General features: G+C 35.0%; 2 protein-coding genes across 30 annotated transcripts in view; one reads left to right on the plus strand and one right to left on the minus strand.

The window, feature by feature from the left end:
- ABCB1 (ATP binding cassette subfamily B member 1) overlaps positions 1 to 15,346 on the minus strand; it is a 197,324-nt gene extending 181,978 nt beyond the window's left edge. The window contains exon 1 of the mRNA XM_070617351.1: positions 14,951 to 15,346. The gene's annotated coding sequence lies outside the window, so the exon portion shown is untranslated. The remainder of the gene's footprint in view (positions 1 to 14,950) is intronic.
- RUNDC3B (RUN domain containing 3B) overlaps positions 1 to 21,008 on the plus strand; it is a 150,927-nt gene that overhangs the window by 51,067 nt on the left and 78,852 nt on the right. For all 29 annotated transcript variants that reach the window (XR_011539469.1, XR_011539471.1, XR_011539467.1 and 26 more), the window contains 2 exons: positions 3,026 to 3,159; positions 12,620 to 12,705. Coding sequence is in view for 23 of the 29 variants with exons in the window: in XM_070617356.1 (XP_070473457.1) it covers positions 3,026 to 3,159; positions 12,620 to 12,705 (220 nt within the window). In the remaining 6 variants the exon portion in view is untranslated. The remainder of the gene's footprint in view (positions 1 to 3,025; positions 3,160 to 12,619; positions 12,706 to 21,008) is intronic.

The following is a 21,008-nucleotide window of genomic DNA, read 5'->3' on the forward strand; positions in this document are numbered from 1 at the left end:
ATATGTCATTCTGTTAATTATGTAGTTTCTCAGTTGGTAACCTGGGAAATCTTGTTATCATCTCTTGGGTGAAGTCTTATAGAGAGCATGTCCTACCCATAGTAGGAATCCTAAGGATTTAGTGCCTGTTCCTTATCTGTTTAAGACTAGGTTTTTAGTTTTTCTATGTCTTTGTTTCCCTTCCTCCAGAATGGGGCTTTGTTATATTCTTTTGGATTTTGACAGCTTTACTTTAAAACTTCTCATAAATTATTTTCCTCAGCCATGTCAGACTCGTGAGAAGGTTTAAAATAAAGTCACCAGAGAAACCGTGTGATATTCTTTTCTTTAAGATCCCTGCCAGTGTATAGTACTCTGTTTCTGAGGGAAGTCTGGCAGCTGTACCTCTCATTTTTAAATTACGGAATGAACCCAATTAATAGAAGCCAAGGAAAATTATTCGAGACTAGAAACCTTTTAGGGAGGTAAATTTAGAATGGTTAATATGGGAAAAGGTTGGATTAGGGAGTAAGTTTTAAAGATTTTTCTAGATTCTAAGCAAGTAATGGGAAAAACTTCACATCTCATTCCCACTTAGTTTGTGGTGCAAGGGGAGCTTGGGTCCTTAACTATTTGTATGATAATAGTAATCACAGTAGTAATAATTAACATCTGTACTATGCTGTGTACTATCTGCTGCATATACAATATCTCATCTAATCCTTACAATAGTGTTATCATGTAGGTGCTACCAATATTGTCAACTATATTATAGAAGAAACTCAAACTTATAATAGAGTGAAGTTAAGTCATTTGCTCAAGATCACATAGCTAGGAACTGATCTAATTCAGGTCCACCGGATTCAAAAGCCCATATTCTTAACCACTAGGCATCCTGCCTCTTCTCCAAATGAGTAACAAACTGGTAATAGGAAAATTGCCCTAAGGACAAACTATATGGAGACACTGTTCCAGGAGCTTTTTTAACTTAAGAAGAGAGAGGGTAAAGGACAGTGATGGTGAGAGATTGAGAGGAAGAAGGGAAGTTATAAATATTCCTATGTATAGATTTCTATTTGTTGGTAGTAAGATTTGATTTTTAAAGCGATATTTGAATAAGGATTTTTAGCTGCTTTTGTATTTTTATATATAGACAAAGGTAAATATATTTGTCTAGAATATTTGATACTTCTAGCATGCAGATGTCTTAATACCAGGTTGTCATTGAACTGTTACTATAAAAAGATACTAATTAGATTTTTAAATTCAAATTTTTGTATGCATTGCAATTAAGATGATTTGTTTTGTGCTGATTTACCAATTTGTTTAACAAATATTTAGTGAATGCCTACTTTGAGCCAAGTGCTGGAGACTTATGTCAAGTGCTTGAGATCAATTTAGAGACAAATAAGCCACAATCTCTGCCTTAGTAACCTTACCACCTAATATGTGAGACAATCAAGTAAACAGATAATTATAAGTATAAGTAAGCGTAGGGTGCTATTCCAGCACATAGCAGGAAACTGACCCACTGTAGAGATGACACATGGCTTACAAGAGAAGGAGGTCTTTAAAATGTCCTAAATGATGAATAGGAGTTACCTGTCATGATATGTAGGCTTTCTATTGGTTGATTAACAATAAATATATTATTAGAAATACCAGAAGAATCTTTTTAAAAATACCAATGCCTGGGCTCTCCTCTAAAGAATCTGATTATTTAGTTCTGGTGGAGCCCAGGCATGAGTATTTTTAAAAAGCAGTCCACTTGTTCTTATGGGCTGACATGGTTGGGAGCCACTCAAATCTCATTTCAGACATTGCTCCTGAAATGGTGCTTGCTGATCAGGAACTTATTGTGTTGCTAGAGAGAAGCTATTACTAGGCAAGAGAAGATTTGAGATAAATAAATAATTAATTCAAAACGAAGAAGCACAGATTTTAACATATAAAAGCAAATTTTTCTACATTAAGATTGAACAACTTCCCGGGGCCGGGCCCAGGCCCATGGCCAGGTGGTTGAATTCGCAAGCTCTGCTTCAGTGGTCCAGGGTTCACCGGTTTGGATCCTGGGCATGGACCTACACACTGCTCATCAAGCCATGCTGTGGTGGCATCCCACATAGAAGAATTGGAATGATTTACCACTAGGAGATACAACTATGTACTGGGGCTTTGGGGAGAGAGGAGAAGAAAAATAAAAGATTGAGCAACTTCCCTAGGTAATCATTCCAGACTACTAAATAAAGTCTTAAGATGTCTTTCACATCTCACTTAAAAATGTTGAGTACACAGTGGCTCCCTTGGACCTGCTACTCAAAGTCCTTCATAGAAATATGAATACCAATATAAGATACACACAAAAGAATATTTGTTCATGAGCAGACACGAAATTACCCAAATCTGGAAGATTAGAATGGTAAATGCCCGAAGGACTTTTCATGGGTTGGTAATTAGAAGAGAGCAGATGAATGACAGTTAAAGAGGAGCTTTATGGCATTATAGATGAGAATGGTTGGGTAGAAGATTATGAATAATCAGTGAATATAGGATTCTAATTGATTATATTTGCATATAGGATATACCACACATGTTTCATTTCTTTGAAGTATCCGTATGAAGAGGAAGAAAAGCGTTGTCTTATTTTTTTTTTTCTATTTTTCTAGGTAGAGAAAACTTTAGAATGTGACTGTTAATGTTTAAATTAATGCTTAACTAGAACCACAAAGAACATTTTCTGTGTGCTATCTAAAAGACTATATCAGAATAGTAGGATATTAAACTGTAAGAGATTTTTTAGTGTCTGTTTCCTTTTTATTTTATTTAGTTTGATTTTGTTGTTGAGAATCTGTAATCCAGATCTGTTAAATAAATTGCCCATAGTACACAACTAGATAAGGGTAGAACAGGACTAGATTTAAGATCAGTGCCCTTTCCACTGTAGCACACTATGTTTCCTTTTATTTTTCAGAATTTTAGTCTTCTTGCTCGTTGAATTTTCTAGTCTAGTTTTCTTTTATTTTGTGTTACAATTTGTCTCCTGAAGGTCAAGTAACCTGGTTTGGTTATGAGAGTCCTCGTAGCTTCTGGGACTATATCAGAGTGGCTTGCCGGAAGGTTTCACAGAATTGTATCTGCAGCATTGAAAATATGGAAAATGTCAGTTCCTCTAGAGCTAAGGTAAGACATAAATAATAATATGTAATGTGTATAATCTAATCCTAAGTAATTTTGACCTAAAGAGAAAATTTTGAGCTCTTTGCTATATAGAGTATTTTTCTTTTCTTTGTTGGGATTAAGCACTCAGGCAAATTTAACATGTTTCAGAGGCTTGTTTCCACTTTTTTCTTATTGCATGTAGTTGCTTTAGAATGCTCTTGCATCTTCACTGTTGCCTTATGAATAGCAGGAAGGTAGAAAGCTAGTCTCTATTAATTTCTTTTCTAAGAAGCACAATAAAAGCTGTGGTATTCTATGAAGTTTCTACATTTCTTGAGTTACCTAAACTAGTGGTTCTCAGTGCCCTACAGAACCCTGGGGGTCCACAATGTCAAAACTATTTTAAGATAATACGAAGATGTTATTTGCCATTTGCACTGTGTTTGCATTTGCACTGCTGATGCAGAAACAGTGGTGGGTAGAATTGCTGGTGCCTTAGCACATATTAAGGCAGTGGCATCAAACTATGCTAGTAGTCACTGAGTTCTTCCCCACTATGCACTCTGTCTAAAAAAAAAAAAAAAAGCTAGTTGCATTTAAGAATGTCCATGATGACACAGTAAAGATTATTAATTTTATTAACTCTCAGTCTTTGAGTACCTGTTTTTTTAATATCCTGAGTGACAAAATGAGAAGTATGCATAAAGCATTTCTGCAGCATGTTCAAATATGACGGTTGCTTCAAGGAAAAGTACTCATGCACTTATTTAAATGTGAGCTAAACTAGACATTTTTGTTAGATATCTAATACTATTTTTACTTGAAGGAAAAACATTCAAACTAAAGTTTTTTAGACTTAGGCATTTGGGAGACATTTCTTGAATAAAAACAGAATGAAGTGAGCCTGTTACTTCAAGGAAAGCAGCTGACAGTATTTGTTACTAATGGTAAAATCAAAACTTTCAAATAAAAATTAGAATTTTGGAAAACTTATATTCACCATCTTAAGCTTGGTAGCTTCCCAGTACTTAAAGACTTTTCTGGTGTTGATATTAACAAATGTATTTTTTAATTGTTTAGTGAAATGTGTCAACATTTGGTAGACCTGTATAATTTATATTTTCTAAATGACAAATGCATGGAATTACAAAATCATGCATGAATAAAAGATCCAGTCAAAGGGCAAGATAAATCAATGGATTTAATGTAATACAGTATGAAAAGTTGAGTAATATGGTTATAGTTCATGTTTCAATTAACCTTTAGGAAACTATCACCTACCGAATTTTGATGTATAATCAAAGGAGAATATCCACATTTACCTAAAAAGGCTATTAAATGATTCTGTTTTCCAACTATGTATCTATGTGAGGCTAAATTTTCTTCATATGCTTTAACTAAAATAACACATTGTAAAAGATTGAATGCAAAAGCAGTTCTCTTTTATTAAGCCATACATTAAAAAGATTTGAAAAAATTTAGAACAGAGCCACTTTTCTCATAATATTTTTGTTTAGGAAAACATAGTTATTTTTCATAAAAATATGTTATTTATGTTAACATATAATGGGTTTAGTATTTTTTAATTATTTAATGTTTTTGAAGTTTCCAATTTTGACTTATAATACAGTAAATATCAATAAATATAGCCTATATGAAAGTTCTTTGGGATCTTCAATAATTTTTAAAATTGTGAAAAGTCTTAGCTGCTCATATAATCCATATCAGCTTTAGTTTAAGAATTTTATTTATTTATTTTATTGGATTGTCATAGTAGCTTTCCTTACTGTGTTTGACATTTAAGAATTATAGAATAAGGGCCCGGCCCGGTGGCATGGCAGTTAAGTGTACACATTCCGCTTCAGCAGCCTGGGCTTCACCGGTTCGGATCCCAGGTGTGGGCGTAGCACTGCTTGGCAAGCCATGCTGTGGCAGGTGTCCCACATATAGAATAGAGGAAGATGGGCACGGATGTTAGCTCAGGGCCAGTCTTCCACAGCAGAAAAGAGGAGGATTGGCAGCAGATGTTAGCTCAGGGCTAATCTTCCCCAATAAATAAATAAATAAATAAAAAATAAAAGACTATGGGGCTGGCCCCGTGGCTAAGTGGTTAAGTTCGCGTGCTCTGCTGCAGGCAGCCCAGTGTTTCGTTGGTTCGAATCCTGGGCGCGGACATGGCACTGCTCATCAAACCACGCTGAGGCAGCGTCCCACATGCCACAACTAGAAGGACCCACAACGAAGAATATACAACTATGTACTGAGGGGCTTTGGGGAGAAAAATAAAAAATAAAAAAATAAAAGAAATAAAAGACTAGCTGTGATTTTGATGAGTCAAGTCTATAAAAGTAGAAAGTATTCCAGGTGATACATAAACTTTGTTTTCTTATTTTCAGATTAAAAGTAGGAGAGGTCAACATGAGAAGTGTATTCTAAACCCCTTCAATATAGGAGAGAATATATTTACAGAACTAGCGTATCCCAAAATACAAAAGGTAACTGAGAAGTTAACAAACCTAAAAATGTAGCATTTGGACCTAGGTAAACCAAAGAAACCCAAACCCTAGGTAACCACCTCCTTAATGAGACTCTTGGGACTAGGCCCTGCACAGCAAGATGCTGTCCAGCAGAGAGAGTTAATATTTATTCTGTAAAAAACTGGTCTTGACTATCAAAACACCACAGAACAATCATATTGCAAATCCTGCATTTATATTTTTGTTTTGCTCAGGCCTCAAACAGATTCCATTTAGTGGGGAAAGAGATCTGTGATTTGCCTGGTTATGCTGGGAAAAGTCTGTAGGCAAAGATTACCTCTGTCTTTATTGCAATGGGAAGAGCAAAGTACTTAATCTGCTCAGTAAATCACACCTGGCAAGTGTCAAGATTGAAGGATTAAACAAATACCTCAGATGACAGGATTATTAAGCCTTTGAGTTACAGTCTGGAGTGACAGCTAGCATATAGAGCACTCTTATCCAGCCTTGACACTTATGAAAACATAACAGAACTGAAGCATCAAACTAATGTGCAACTCAGTACACTTGGGACCAAAACAGATCATTTTTTAAAATTCTGTATAAGAAGCCAGATTCACTCTAAATACACCTTTAGTGTTATGTGGATGACATTTTAAGCAGTGGAAGACAAGGTCCACCATGGAACAATGACTATCTCAGTATAGAAACATTCTTTGAATTTAGTTGAGTTGAGTGACTCAGGATTGTCTGTGTCCTAGTACCACTGTACAACTTAGATTCATATTGTGGAAACTTGCCCCCCTGGGAGATCTGATATTTAGTCACTCTAAGCTAAGATCTATGAAATGCAGATCGTTTCCTTTTTTTGCTTAGCCTGTGACTAGTAGAGCCTATTTTCCAGGGCCTAAACGTAGCCTAACATTGAAATAGAGTATTTGAATTGAAGATCATGCCGGTAATCTTTCTGTGTCAGGTATATTTGCAGCTATTCTTTCCACAATATGCAGGAGTTCTGGGACATGGGCTTTCTATACATCAACTTACTTAGGTTTCAGACTAGAATTAGCACACAGAAAAATAACTTCATCTCAACAGGTACTTATTTCAGTGTCTTCTGAACTCACCCATCTTCCCCATCTGTTATTGGGCTAATTACTTATAAGCATAACATATGATCTCTGACAGAAACCCCCCTAATTGGATCCTTAGTTACTATTTTTTTTGATCTTGGAGATATTTCCATTGGATTTTCTTAGTATTCCAACTGATTTCAAGCTCAGGAAATCCTTCCTCTTTCATTTTTTATTTTTTAGCCTCAAATTATGAGCTCTGTGCTTTTCTTGAGTTCTTCCTACCTTCCCGCATATCATGTGTGGGTTTTTTTCTTTTTCTTTATTTTTAAGAACAGTTATTGTTTTTGACTAAGTTAGGTTTCTCTAATTTGTGGGTTGCTTGCCTTCTACATTCCTTCTAATATTGAATTTAACATATGAGACCAATTTCCGAATATGCTAGTCACATCAGCCATCCGTATATCCAGGCATCCTCCATCCAGTAAATTTTGATGAACACCTATACCATGTCACAGCTGTGAATGTAGTCCTTAATACATTCTTATGACATACATCCCTAATCTTCCCTAGTCTTTCTTGGTCTCATCTTGTTTACTTTTTTGTTTGTTCAGAAGCTGGCCTTGTCAGTACTGTGTCCCAGAGGCAGATTAGCCAAGTTTTCTACTGAAAGAGGCAGAGGAGGTAGTAATCATAGATACACCAGAGTTATCAAATACTAGAACTTTACGGTAAGATATAATTTTACAAAGAGGCCATTTTTATGAACATTTTCTATTACTGACTCACAAATCTCTCTTCTCTTTTAACCACCACTGGATATTTTCTTTCCCTGGTTCTTCATTGTGATGGCTCCACACCTGGAAGAATGTTAGAAATACTTGGGGAGCTTTAAAAATAAAGAAACAGTTTCCCAGGCCAAAACCAGAGATATTCTGATTCTGCCCATTTATTTTACGTTCTGTCCATTTTAATTTTTTTTTGCTGAGGAAGATTTACCCTGAGCTAACATCCATGCCAATCGTCTGCTATTTTTAATATGTGGGTTGCCAGCACAGCATGACTGCTAACAGAGCAGTGTACGTCTGCGCCCAGGAACCGAACCCAGGCTGCCAAAGCACAGCACACTGAACTTAACCACTAGGGCACCAGGGCTGGCCCTACATTCTATCCATTTTAAATACTAACTTCTTATGAATCTTTCTTAAATACTGCTTTCCTCATATCATTCCTTTTCTCCACTTCTCACTGATGACTCCAGTGCTTAGTAGCTATGAGCAAGTTACTTATCTACTTTAGTTTTATCCACTTGTTCAGCAAGTATGTATTGAGTGCCTACTGTGTGCCAGGAGCTATTATGAATACTGAGGATACAGTGACAGTGGTGAAAAAGATGGAAAAGAGCAAATGTTAGGTACATTTTAGTGATACAGCAAAAAGATAAATATATATTATAATCTCAGGGCCAATGAAAAAAATGAAACCAGTTAAGAAGTTAGAAAGTGATAGGAGTGGTGGAAGAGAGCATGCTCTTTTAGATAGGGTGGTTAGGGAAGGCTTCTTTGAGGCAGTAATATTTGAGCCAGGATGCAAATTATGGGAAGAAATGTGCTGTGCAAGCATTAAGCAGAGGAAGAAAGGTGTAGAATAGAAGATGTGGTCATGATTAAGAGTTTGGATGTTATTCTCAGTGCAATGGGGAGCTACTTGAGGGTTTCTTCCTTTTAATTCTCTTAAAGCAGTAGAGTACTGTAATGTGATTTACATTTTTGAAAGATCAACTGGGTGTGACATGGAGAATGCATAGAAAGGAGAGTGGGAGCAGAAAGTCAAGTTAGAAGGGTATAATGGAGTCTAAAAAAGGGATGATCCTGGAGGTGAGAAATGAATCAGTTTCTGCTTCTAGTGATAACAGAATAGCTTGTATCAGAGGAACTTTTCTGCCAAGAACAACTATAAAGGTTGGATAAAATATACAAAGCAACAAATTTAAGACATAGAGAAGAACCAAGGCGTGATAACTTAAGTGTCTGCAATCCTGGGGAGAAGGACAGTACCTGAGGTGAGCCCCATAGTCATCTTGGCTTTTAGCCCAAGGGCATTTGTCTGTTCCCGTCGTAAGTATATAGGCTAAGCAGAAAGTCTTGGTGGGGGGGGGGGGGGGTGGTTTTAGTTTCCCTGGGCTAGAGAAAGAGAAGTTGGAGCTTGGAACTGCCAGTGAAACCAGGACTTAATAGAGAGGAGAGAACTGCAAAAGAATGTGCCTAAAATTATACATGCAGTTTTCCTGTGAGGTGTTTACAAACTCTTAGTCACCTGGAGCACAGAGCAAGTCTCATAAACCAAGCTGAAAGCAGCAGGTAGGAGGCTAGAAAAACTGATTAAAGATTTCACAGTCTTGTTCTGCAGAGATAGAGGTTAGAGTGCAGGGTCAAACAAGTTGGAGGGTCCCCGTAAACATTCCGTGCTTTTGAGACCCCAAAAAGGCTATGCTTTGGGAGTAGGGGAAATTTAGATGAAGACCAGTCCAAAAAGGCCCAAAAGTGGTACCCTTAAATGGTGCGAGGTAGTTTTCAAGTATACTGTCTGCCTACCCAGAAGAAAAATAAATCTACTCTAGACAAAGATAATATTAGAGCTGCTACAAATTTCTGTATGCAATGTCCAGTACTCAATCAAAAAATCACAGACATATCAGAAAACAAAATCAAATGACCCAAAGAAATATAGAAAAGACAATTGAAACAGACCTATGGGAGATGCAGATAATAGACTTTTAAGTAATTATAATAGGTTCAAGAAAATATAAAGATTAGTAAGTCTAGAGAACTGGAGTATATATAAGAAAATCAAAATAGAAAACTGCAGAATATTCATTCTTACCAAACATACACAGAACTTATACAAAAATTGGTCATTTGCTGAGCTATAATTTATCTCAATGAATTTCAAATGATTGAAATCATATAATGTGTGTTCTCTAACCACAGTAGAATTAAGCTAGAATCATTAACAAAGTGATAACTAAAAAATGTTTGTATGAGTCAAAATTGAGAAAGACTTCTAAATAACTCATGGATGAAAGAAGAAACTACAATTGAAATTGAAAAATATTTGGACAGTAAGGATAATGAAACTATGCCAAAGAAAAACTTATGCTTAGAGGAAAATATATAGGCTTAAATAGGATTTTATATATTTAAAAAATAAAGTTTGAAAATCAGTGATCAAAGGTTTCATCTCAAGAAGCTGTAAAAAAGAGAAAAGTAATAAATATAAAGTAGAAGGAAAATAATGAGCAAACATCCAATTAAATTAAAACAAATATATACTAGCAAAAATCAACAAAACCACAAGTTTGTGGGGGTATTTTGCTTGAGGAAGATGGTCCTTGAGCTAACATCTGTGCCAGTCTTCCCCGATTTTGTGTGTGGGATGCCCACAGCAAGGCTTGGTGAGCAGTATGTAGCTCCATGCCTGGGATCTGAACCCGCAAACCCCAGGCTACTGAAGCAGAGCACACAAACTTAATACACGACCGGGCTGGCCCCCAAAAGTTTGTGTTTTTAAAAAGGTTAGTACAATTGATAAGCTTCTAGCAAGACTATTCAAGAAGAAAAAGAGATTATAAATTACCAGTGTTAGGAACAAAGAAGAGGCCAACCCCATAGACCCTACAGACATTAAAAATCCTAAAAGAGGTAGTAACTTCACACCTACAAATTTGAAAATTTAAATGAAATGGGCAAATTCTTTGAAAAATGTCACTTACAAAACTATCACAGAAAGGAAGAAAACATCTGAATATTCTGATATTGACTAAAGAAATTGAATCTGTAGTTAAAAATCTTCCCCTTCCAGGCCCATTTTTTAAATTGAGTTGTCTTTTTCTTATGGATTTGTAAGAATTCTTTGTATTTTATGAATGAGAGTCTTTTGTCAGACATATAATGCAAATGTCTTTGCTCACTCTGTGATTTGTCTTTTCACTCTCTTCAACGATTTCTGTTCATCCCCTGAAACAGGCGGGAAGGTAGAATGTATGGGTATTTCAATTAGGTTGGTAGGTTTGGTGGTGCAGTCAGCTTCCCGTCTTCTAGTTGTGTCTATTTGTTTCCTCATATAGTAAAGTAGGGATAGTATTGTAACCTAACACAGGATTCTTGGGGGGATTAAACATCTTAATGTATCTAAAGCTCTTAAGACAGAGTCAAGCATATATTAATTGCATTCTAAAGCAGTGTTGACTACTTTTACCATTATCTAACTGATAAAGTAAAATGTTAAATCTAAGTTTTCAACTTTCTCACTTCATAGCTCCAACAATCTTTAATAAGTCTGTTTATCTTCTGTTCTAGTAAAAGTTCTTTTGTCAAAAGAAAAGAAACTTAAAATTAGCACAATTTATTACAATATAACAGAGAATTCCACAAACATCCAAGGACAGGAAACTAGGTGCAGCCAAGTTTTATATGGATTGACATTAATAAATCAGGAAGCAGGACTTTCCCCACATTGCTTATCTAGCAATAGCACAGTCTCCTGTGTCTAACTTTTTCTGGAGAGCAACATTCTCTGCTGTTTTGGTGAAATTGTAGCCTTTTGATTCAACCCACCACTACTAGTCTCTCTGTATTTTAGATGAAATTTCAAGAGAGAATCTTGAGACTGCTGGCCAACAGCTTGTCTCTTCCTTTCTGTTCCAGTCAGCCACAGCTAAATTGTATGTTCCCCTAGGCTTACTTAGCAGGAACAATGGACTGAGCAGTGGACAAACTGAAAGACATTTTGAGCTTGATGGGCCAGTTGATAATTGTGCTTACTACACCTTTATCATTCCTTTATTTCCCAGCACTACTGCTGCTTCTAGCTTGATAGGTTTTACCACTGTCTAAATTGACTGCTTTTTGATTCTTCCTATGCAAGAGTTTGGTGAATTCTCTTGAGTTGTAGTCTAAAGAATGCTTTTTCTCCTTCCATACTGGTGGTCAACCATCATAAATATTGATTAGCGTCATCTTTATTCTCAACTGCCATTGCAATGTTTTGATTTTCTATTTAGTCAATCTTTAATGGATTTTCTGGAGATTTGTGAACGGGTTGAATAAAAATAAAGTAATTGGATTATAAAATTCTCCCTACAAATATGATCTCTTACATTCTTTCATTCGAAACAAAAGGTTCAGAAGAAATGCTTTGGATAGTAAAAATAATATTAACTGGCTAGTCTCAACTATTGAATGATGTTACCTCTTTTCAACAGTAAAATTATTCACATTTAGTCAGAATCTCCTGTTGCTGTGATCCTGTTCTAGCATATGCTTCTGGGGTATTGTTGTTTATTTCATTTTTCTGGTTTAAATATTTGGTTATCATTTTTAGAATTCTCTGGGGGCGTCAAATTCGGTAACTCGTGATTTCCATGCATGATAAATAATGAAATTGTGTAATACCTCTCTCTGGAAGGATAGATGGGAAATTCTCTTAAATAAGTGGTGTGAGAGTGATTGTTTTTATTAATGAGAATGGACTCTGTTCCTCATGTTTTATAAGGGGACTCATTTTAATTATCATGTTGATTTGGGGCACTGAAGTGCTGTTGTCTTAGGATTATATTATGTGATTCAAAAGAAGTCTCTAACTCATGTAGCTCAATATTAATGGTTCTGTCTCTTCAGAGGATAGAAAGTTAATCTGACTTGCTGTACCCTATACCTTCAGAGAAACAAAATATATACCATATACTATACATAATAAAAATTTACCTATTCTTATCTACTTGAATATTTTTCTTAGTCTTTATCAAATGTATATTTTGAATGAGTTATTCTTTCCATATTAAAAATGCGTGTATTTTTGATGACACAGTGGCAAAATATTTTTTAACTTCTAATTTGTTTTTCATATTTGATTCTTTCTTCTTCCTTTTAGGGTAGAGCCTGGATCAGAGTAGCACTCATGGAAAAACATTTATCTGAATACATTTCTACAGCTCTGAGAGACTTCAAGACTACCAGGTTTAAAAGTTCTTTTAATTTTCAAATATATATTTGAGTCATCTAAAGACTTAGAAATAATAATAGAAAGAAGACCTTCATTTCTAAAATCCTCCATTATTTTATTTCCTTATTTTTGAACTGCTTAATAAATCCAGTATCTTCTCAGAAGAATGTAATTTGTCAACTAAACATACCTCTACCTCTCTTTATCTTTTCAGGCTTCATATTGTGCCTGGAATATCTTTTTTCTGAATCATTTCTGATTCTCACTCTTTCAACACTTGAAGGTTCATTCTCTCCATAGACTTTTCTCTGACCAATTTGAAGAAAAACCTAACCATGAAATTCCTATAGCATTCCTTCTCTTTCTATGCTATAGTATTTATTTATTTATTTGCTTATAAAGAATATAAATGAATTATTCACTTCTTTAATTCATATATATAATTAATGATTGCTCAGTTGTCTTTTTAGGGTAGTCTGTACAATGTTCTTTTTCTTAGATTAGACTTAGAGATGACACACTGTGTCATGTGAATAACAGGACTTTACTAATTTCTTACAACGGTAGAAAAAGTTTCATATTAGGACAACAGTCATTCCTGTTAAGCTGTGGTCTACAAATCTATTTTTATAGCTTTTGTTAAAGAAACCATTTCTCCATATCAGAAGTATTTGTAAGTGAAAATGGTTAATAATTTCAATAGCTTAAACATGTACTGTTCAATACAGTAGCCACTAACCACATACTACTATGTAAATTAAAATTAGTTAAGATTTAAATAAAATTACAAATTCAGTTCTTTAGTTGCTCTATCACATTTCAGGTGTTCAATATCTATGTGTGGCTAATGGCTACCAAATTGAACAGCACACATATAGAACATTTTCTTCATCACAGGAAGTTCTTTGCACAGCACTGCCTTAGATGCTTCTAAATTATCATACTTATTTCTACTTTATTAATCATATTTCTGAAGGAGAAGAAAAGAATGACAACTATATACCAGTTTTGATAGAGAAAATTAGGCACATATATAAAGAAATCATGTATCGGGAATCTTAATTTCCATGTCCTGATGCAGTATTTGATATTTTGGGTTTTAAGAAAATCTGGGCATTTATTATGACACATTCTTAGCTAAGTAACCAAGAATCACGATTACAATATCTTTACTTAAGTGCTCTATGTTTTTAGGTAATAAAATAGTAAATTTTTCATTTGCAAAATACAAAGAAAAAATTATTATGATTATAAATTTGACCGAGATAGAAAGACTTTTAACTAAAAGAAGTATTTGCATAAAGTAAATCCGATATATACTTATTGAATTCTTTTAAAGTGATATGATACTCTTGGGATATTTCTAAAGGTAGACAGTGAGATGATGATAAACTTTTAGACATTTGAAATGAACCTTTTGAAATGAAACGTGTTTCTTTTATTTATCATCACTAGCAAATAAGTTTAATTATGAAAGATACTAAATATTAGAGATACTAAGGCTTTGAAAATAAAAATAGTATCAGAATCTCAGAGATCAAACCTAAAAATCCTAAATTGATGAAATCAAACCCAAGTTTACACAATAATCATCTCCTATGCAATAAAAAGATTGTATGAAAGTTATGATAGTTTTTTCTAAATAGAAATTAAAGCATTAATAATCTCTCTGAGTTGTTAGTCTTGTTCTCTAGTTTAGAGAATTGGGTGGGGTAGAAATAATTCTTGAATAGATTATTTTTAGAATGAGTAGTTTAAATATTTGAAGGGAAATGCTTTTTCTCTTGTTCTTAGATGTTAGCCGTCCTTTTTTAAAAAAGGAAATGATTCAGCTCTAGAGAAGTCCATGAAGTAAATAATGTTCTTGTAACAATATGTAAATATATATTATTCAAACAGAAACATGGCTTAGTATGTGTATACACACATACTTAAATATATAATATTTATGTATATATATGTATATACACACACAGTATTTAAATATGAATGTAATGACTCTAATTCTCAAGAAAGGAAGACAGTAGGGAGTTTTTTCAGAATTCTTGTCTTAGAAGTTAACTAAAAAAATGCAATTCCAAAAAGAGAAGAAAGTTTTTTTTTAACTATTTACAGTATTTTTTTTTACTGAAATCAAATAAAAGAAACGTCTTATTTATAAATAAATGTGATTGTGAACCTCTAGCCAAGACATATCTGTTTGGAAGATTAAGTTTGTAAAATACAAGCAAACAATTGGAAAGAATAGTTATACCTTACCTTTTGTCTGTATGCTTCCTCATGTAAGTGCTTGTAGAACAATGAGAAATGATCTCTAATCCTTTAGGAATCTTGAGAATATCTGAATCAAGTGATTTCTTCTTGTTCTACTCCTCACAGATAAAGAGTAATCACGTCCTTTAAAATGATGATACAAGTGTTTACCCCAGTACAAAAGGAAGAGCGACATGAGCTAAGGCAGGCAAGCTTGAAAGTACTAATCAGTGAAAATCCAAGGATAAGCTTGGGCGGAGGAAGTGTGGGGAACAGAAACACAATACATCCTCTTCTTGGAGTACATGACGATGGCTCCAAAGTATTAGAGAAATTCATGTGATCTTTATTGCTAAGGTGGAGGATGTCTTGGTGAGCAATTGAAAAAAAGCCTTTGAAGATTTTCATGGTTTTAGAGATTGGGGTGTTATTGGGAAATAGCCAGAGGTAGGAAGTTAACAGAGTCAAGATTAGAATCCAAGCTAAAAAAAAAAGTGGGGAATTGTTCTGGTAGGTTACTGGGAAGACCTAGAATTACAGACTTAAAGTAGAAACTGAATTAATTTGCTCAAAGTTTTAATTTCTCCCCACCCACAGACTGAAAAATAATTAGAAAAGTTAAGCTAAAAAATACAAATGGGACATTTGAAACAAGATTGAAAGTATTCTGGTAAGATACAAAGTAGAGATAAAATTAACTCTATGGAGACCTGTTTATTACTTTCCAGTTACACCACAGTACTTAATTTATAATGACAAAAGTTTTGTTCAGAAGAAATGTTATTTTCTTGATATTACATTAGGAGTAAAAGAAGGAGTAAAGTATAAAATAAAACTTCAAAAATTACTGAGCTTTTCACAACATGGAAAAAAAAGAATTGATTAAACACTTTTCTTGATTATAGAGAAGTAGATAGAATAGTGGTAAATTACCACTATTTCAAGAGCTACAAAAGACTTTGGGACTTTGAATTTGTTGAAAAGTTTTACTTTGAGGGCTGGCCCAGTGGCGCAGCGGTTAAGTTCGCACGTTCCGCCTCTCGGCGGCCCGGGGTTCACCGGTTCGGATACTGGGTGCAGGCATGGCACCGCTTGGCAAAAGCCATGCTGTGGTAGGTGTCCCACATATAAAGTAGAGGAAGATGGGTATGGATGTTAGCTCAGGGCCAGTCTTCCTCAGCAAAAAGAGGAGGATTGGCAGTAGTTAGCTCAGGGCTAATCTTCCTCAAAAAAAAAAAAGATGAAAAAATAAACATTATTATAAGATGCTTGTAAACTGCTGCCTCACAGCATAAAAAAAGTTACCTCAAAATGGAGCAGACTTAATTGTAAAACTCTTAGAAGAAAACAGATGTAAATTTTCATGACTTTGGATTAGGCAGTAGTTTCCCAGATAGAATACTAAACACATAAGCAACAAAAGGAAAAATAGATAAATTGGCTTTGAAGAACACCATCAAGAAAGTGAAAAGATGACCTACCGAACAGGAGAAAATTTTTCGAAGCATATATCTGATAAAGGACTTATATCTGGAATATTTATAAAGAACTCTTACAGCCCAATAATAATAATAATAATAATAACATTTAAAAATGGGCAAAGAGTCTGAATAGGCGTTTTTCCAAAGAAGATACACAAATTGCCAATAAACACATGAAAGATGTGCAACATTATTAGCCATCAGGGAAATGCAAATCAAAACCACGAGATGCCACTGCACACCCACTAGGATGGCTGCAATCAAAAGAACACGTAATAACAAGCGTTGACAAGGATGTGGAAAAACTGGAACCATCGTATATTGATGGTGGGAAAGTAAAATGATGTAGCCGCTTTGAAAACAGTCCAGCAGTTCCTCTCAAGGTTGAACACAGCGTTACCATACGACCCAGCACATGACTCCTAGATGTATAGATGTAGATATACCTCTAAGAGAATTGAAATACATGTTCACAAAAAATATGTACACAAATGTTCATAGCAGCGTTATTCATAAGAGCCAAAAAGTGGAAACAACCCAAATGTCCATCAACTGATGAATGAATAAACAAAAATGTATATTTTATATAGTGGAATGTTATTCAGTCAAGAAAAGAAGCACTTCTGCTGCTGCTCCTGGTACTTGCTCGTGTGCTGGTTCTGAGGGACCTGGTACCTCTTTTGTGAAGTGGTAGCTGGGGAGACTCTGGAGTTCAGCATGGCCATTGAGAAGCCCAAGGAGTCAAGACTGAGAACAACGATCGAGGAATACATGGCTTAATAAACTAATAAAAGCCTGTTGTGAATGAGAGGGTTTGTCTGTGAGGCAGATCAGATTCCCATTTGAACGGCAGCCAATCAATAAAGTGACACACCTGCACAGCTGGACTCGGAGGATGAAGCTACAATTGATGTGTTTCAGCAGCAGACGGAAGGTGTCGCTAGAGGGAACCTGCTGCTTTACTCTAGAACTCTGTTCCTACAGACCAAGAATACATTCTTAATTAGAAAACTGGAATTTGATTCTATGGCATCCTAGCTACTACAGTATAGTTTTCTCAATTCTTTCATTTTCCCCTTCCCTGTTTCTTTATTGTACATAAAGTAACTGGTGTATGTGCACAAGCATATTGCTTTTCTTTTTTTAAACTAAATGGTCAGTGGTATGTTTTGATTGACAGCAAACAGAGAAGGATGGGGAAAATAACTGATTCTGTGAAAATACCACCTTTCTCCACTGGTGGCATGCTCATTCAGCTCTTTATATTCCAATAAGTTATTTTGCTTTCACTGTTTCACAGCAGTGAAAAAGAACTACATAAAAATTGTTGCATACCTTGTTCAATCAGAGAACTTTAGTGTTTTTCACTTATTATTCTAAAACCAAGGACAATTTTGTAACTTTTTTGTATGTATCTGTTTCATGCTGGGCAGTCTGTCTTTAAGTAGGGGTAAATTACTCTAAAAGAAATTAATCTTAGATAGTTTTCCCTTTAGGTCAAGTGTCTTGTCATTTAAATAAACTTCATGTTTAAAAAAAAGGAATAAAGTACTGATACATGCTACAACGTGGATGAACTTTGGAAACATTTTACTGTCAAAGAAGCCCGTCACAAAAGACCAGATAGTGTATGATTCCATTAATATGACATGTTCAGAATAAGTAGATCTATACAGACAGAAAGTAGATCAGTCCTTGTGTCATTGTGTGAGCAGGGCAGGGTTTGGGGGGAGGAACATGTTGGAGGGAAATAGGGTGGGAATGCCTGGGGGTACATTATGTCCTTTGGGGGTAATGAAAATATGTTAAAATTGATTGTGATGATAGTTTAGCAACTCTGTGAATATACTAAAACCCACTAAATTGTACATTAAAGGATGAATTATTTGGTATGTGAACTATATCCCAATAAAGCTGTTTAAAAAAAATTTTTAAGGCTTATTGAAATTGTATGTTGAGTAAGAAAGATAAATAATACAGGTTTTTGTAACTAAGGAAATAAGGGAAGTGAGTTCCACTATTGCACAGGGAAAACATAAAATCTCAAATGTAAGCTTATCTCTAGAATAGTTCAGTTTTGAAAATTCTGATTAATAATTCAACTGTTGTCTTTTTGTGTTGTCTATAAAATAATTTTTGGCTTACTAAATATCTAAAAGTTCTTATAATCAATTTTGTTTCAGAATTTCTTTTTAAATTTGCGTACAAACAGTAATTTTACATATTCCTGGAAACAAGTAAGAAAAAGTGTCAGGATGTATTTGGCATTATTCTATAGTAGAGATAAGCGTGATCTTCCTGGTCTTCCATACAGACATGTGATTTGAGAGAGATAAGAATTCTAACTGCTCTTATAAAATTGCTATTTAGAGAGAACTAGATATTTCCTTTAACTTTCATTAGTACAAGATCTCCTTTCATTAGGAAAATGAACCTATCATAAATGAATGCTTTTATTCCTATCACCACACACCTTAACCATATTGTCTTTGTTCTTTTTTGTTGTGATGGAATGTCTCTCTATTTAGAGGCTAGTTTCTTCTGGATCCTATTCCCGCTCACCTCTTCCCTTAGTTACCACCTTTCTCTCTCCTCATCCTCAACCTCTTTTCCATTGCTGGATCATTCCCACCCATGAAGAAACATATACTGGTATCTCCTATCTTAAAAAGAAAAACTTCTTCATTGAACTCATATTTCCTTCTACTACTGCTCATTTTCATGTTCTGGTCTGCTTCATCACCAAACTTCTCGAAAATGTTTATACAAACTGTCATCATTTCCTTACCTTAGAGTCAGTCTTCTCTCCACTCCTGCCTGGCTTCTGCCCCTCACCACTCCACCAAGGATAATTTTTACAAGAATACCAATAATCTACAAGCTACTAGATTCAATGGACATTTCTCTGTCCACATTTTACTCCATTGTGCAGCTAACGTGGTTGAATACTTCCTCTTTCTTGAAAAACCTCTTTGCCTTTAGCTTATATGACGTTACCTGGCTTTTCCTTCTCCATCTATGATTGCTCTTTCTCAGGCTTCTTTTCCTCTTCACAACTTCTAAGTGTTAATATTCTCTGGGCTCAGTCCTCCATTGTCTCCTCTTCTGTCTCTGTTCATTTCTCTTTCTCTCTCTCTCACTAGAATTTCATCCATCTCCCTATAGCTTTAAATACCACCTGTATGATCATGACACCACATTTAAATCTCTAGCTAGCTAGTTCAGATATCTTGATTTTTTCCCCTTCTAACCCTGTTCTCTCCCTCTCAGTAAATGGTTTTACTACTTACCTACATGGCTGATCAAGTCAGAATCTAAAATTCATATTTGATTCCTCTTTCTCCCTCATTCTCTGTAATCATTCCATTAGCAAGTCTTGTCAATCCTGTCTCCAAAATCTGTCTTGAATCTATCCGTTTACCTTTATCTACATGACTGCTCCAGTAATGCATACTTATCTCTTGCTACACTCCCCAGTTGGCCTCCCAACTAAGTTTCCAGTTTCCCCCCTTCCAGTAGCCATCCAGCTTCTAGCCAGTCTTCTAATATAATGTTGTATGTCCACTTTACTTAAAAAAAAAAAAAAGTAAAAGGGATCATGTTAATTCCCACTTAAAACTTTGAAATGGTTTCTCTGCAAACACATTTCCTGGAGACAAATTCTGATTTCACCATTTTCCAGCTCTGGAGTCTTGGGCAAGTTGCTTAATACCCTCTGTGGCACAATATGTGCTGGTAAAGTGAAAGAAGATAATTCATATAAAGCCCTTATGACTATGCCTGGCATGCAGTAAATGTCCACAATTATTATTAATGTTATATGGCCTACAAAGACCTGTGTGATCAGACTTCTGTGGGCCTAAGGCCTCAGGCTAAACACTTGAGAATGCCTTTCCTAATGACTTTCTTCAAAGTTGTGTTTTCTTTCAATGTTTCTCTACCTCAACAACCTATTTACTTTATACTACTTATCATCATCTGTGATTATCGTTCTCTTTTGTTTGTTGCCTGTCCTCTGCCCTAGACTACAAGCTCCGTGGAGAGGGACCACGTTTATCTTGATCACCATTTTAACTCTAGTACCTAGCACAGTTTTTGCCACACAGTAGGAATTTATTATATATTTGTTGATAATATAATTAATGAATCTCACATACTTATAGTAAGACCTTTGGAGACTTACTTTTTGGTCAGTTTTTCATTCTGATTCAATTTGACTTTTACTAGAATATAACATTTATTTATAACTCTGTCATCTGTCTTGTATGTCATGGGAGAATTTTCTTATCTCCTCTCTTTAAAGTTTCATATATAGAGATTAAATTGGGGAAGAGAACAAGAATATTGGTAATGAAATATCTTTGGTTTACGAGATAAGCTTTGTCATATTTTAATAGTGCCCTTTCAGTGTCTAGAATAACTTGTGACTCTCAAAAAAGGAAATTTTGAGGCATGATACTGTGGAGTATCAGCATAATCCATACTGGTTGTTCACCGTGGATGCCATCCAAAGATATTTGCTATTGAAGTACCAGAAAGGCCTTAAAATAGTCTTACAGAATGAACACTAAAGATAGCATTAT

Source organism: Equus przewalskii, chromosome 4 (assembly GCF_037783145.1).
Source record: "Equus przewalskii isolate Varuska chromosome 4, EquPr2, whole genome shotgun sequence".
In the NCBI taxonomy this organism is placed as follows: Eukaryota; Metazoa; Chordata; class Mammalia; order Perissodactyla; family Equidae; genus Equus; species Equus przewalskii.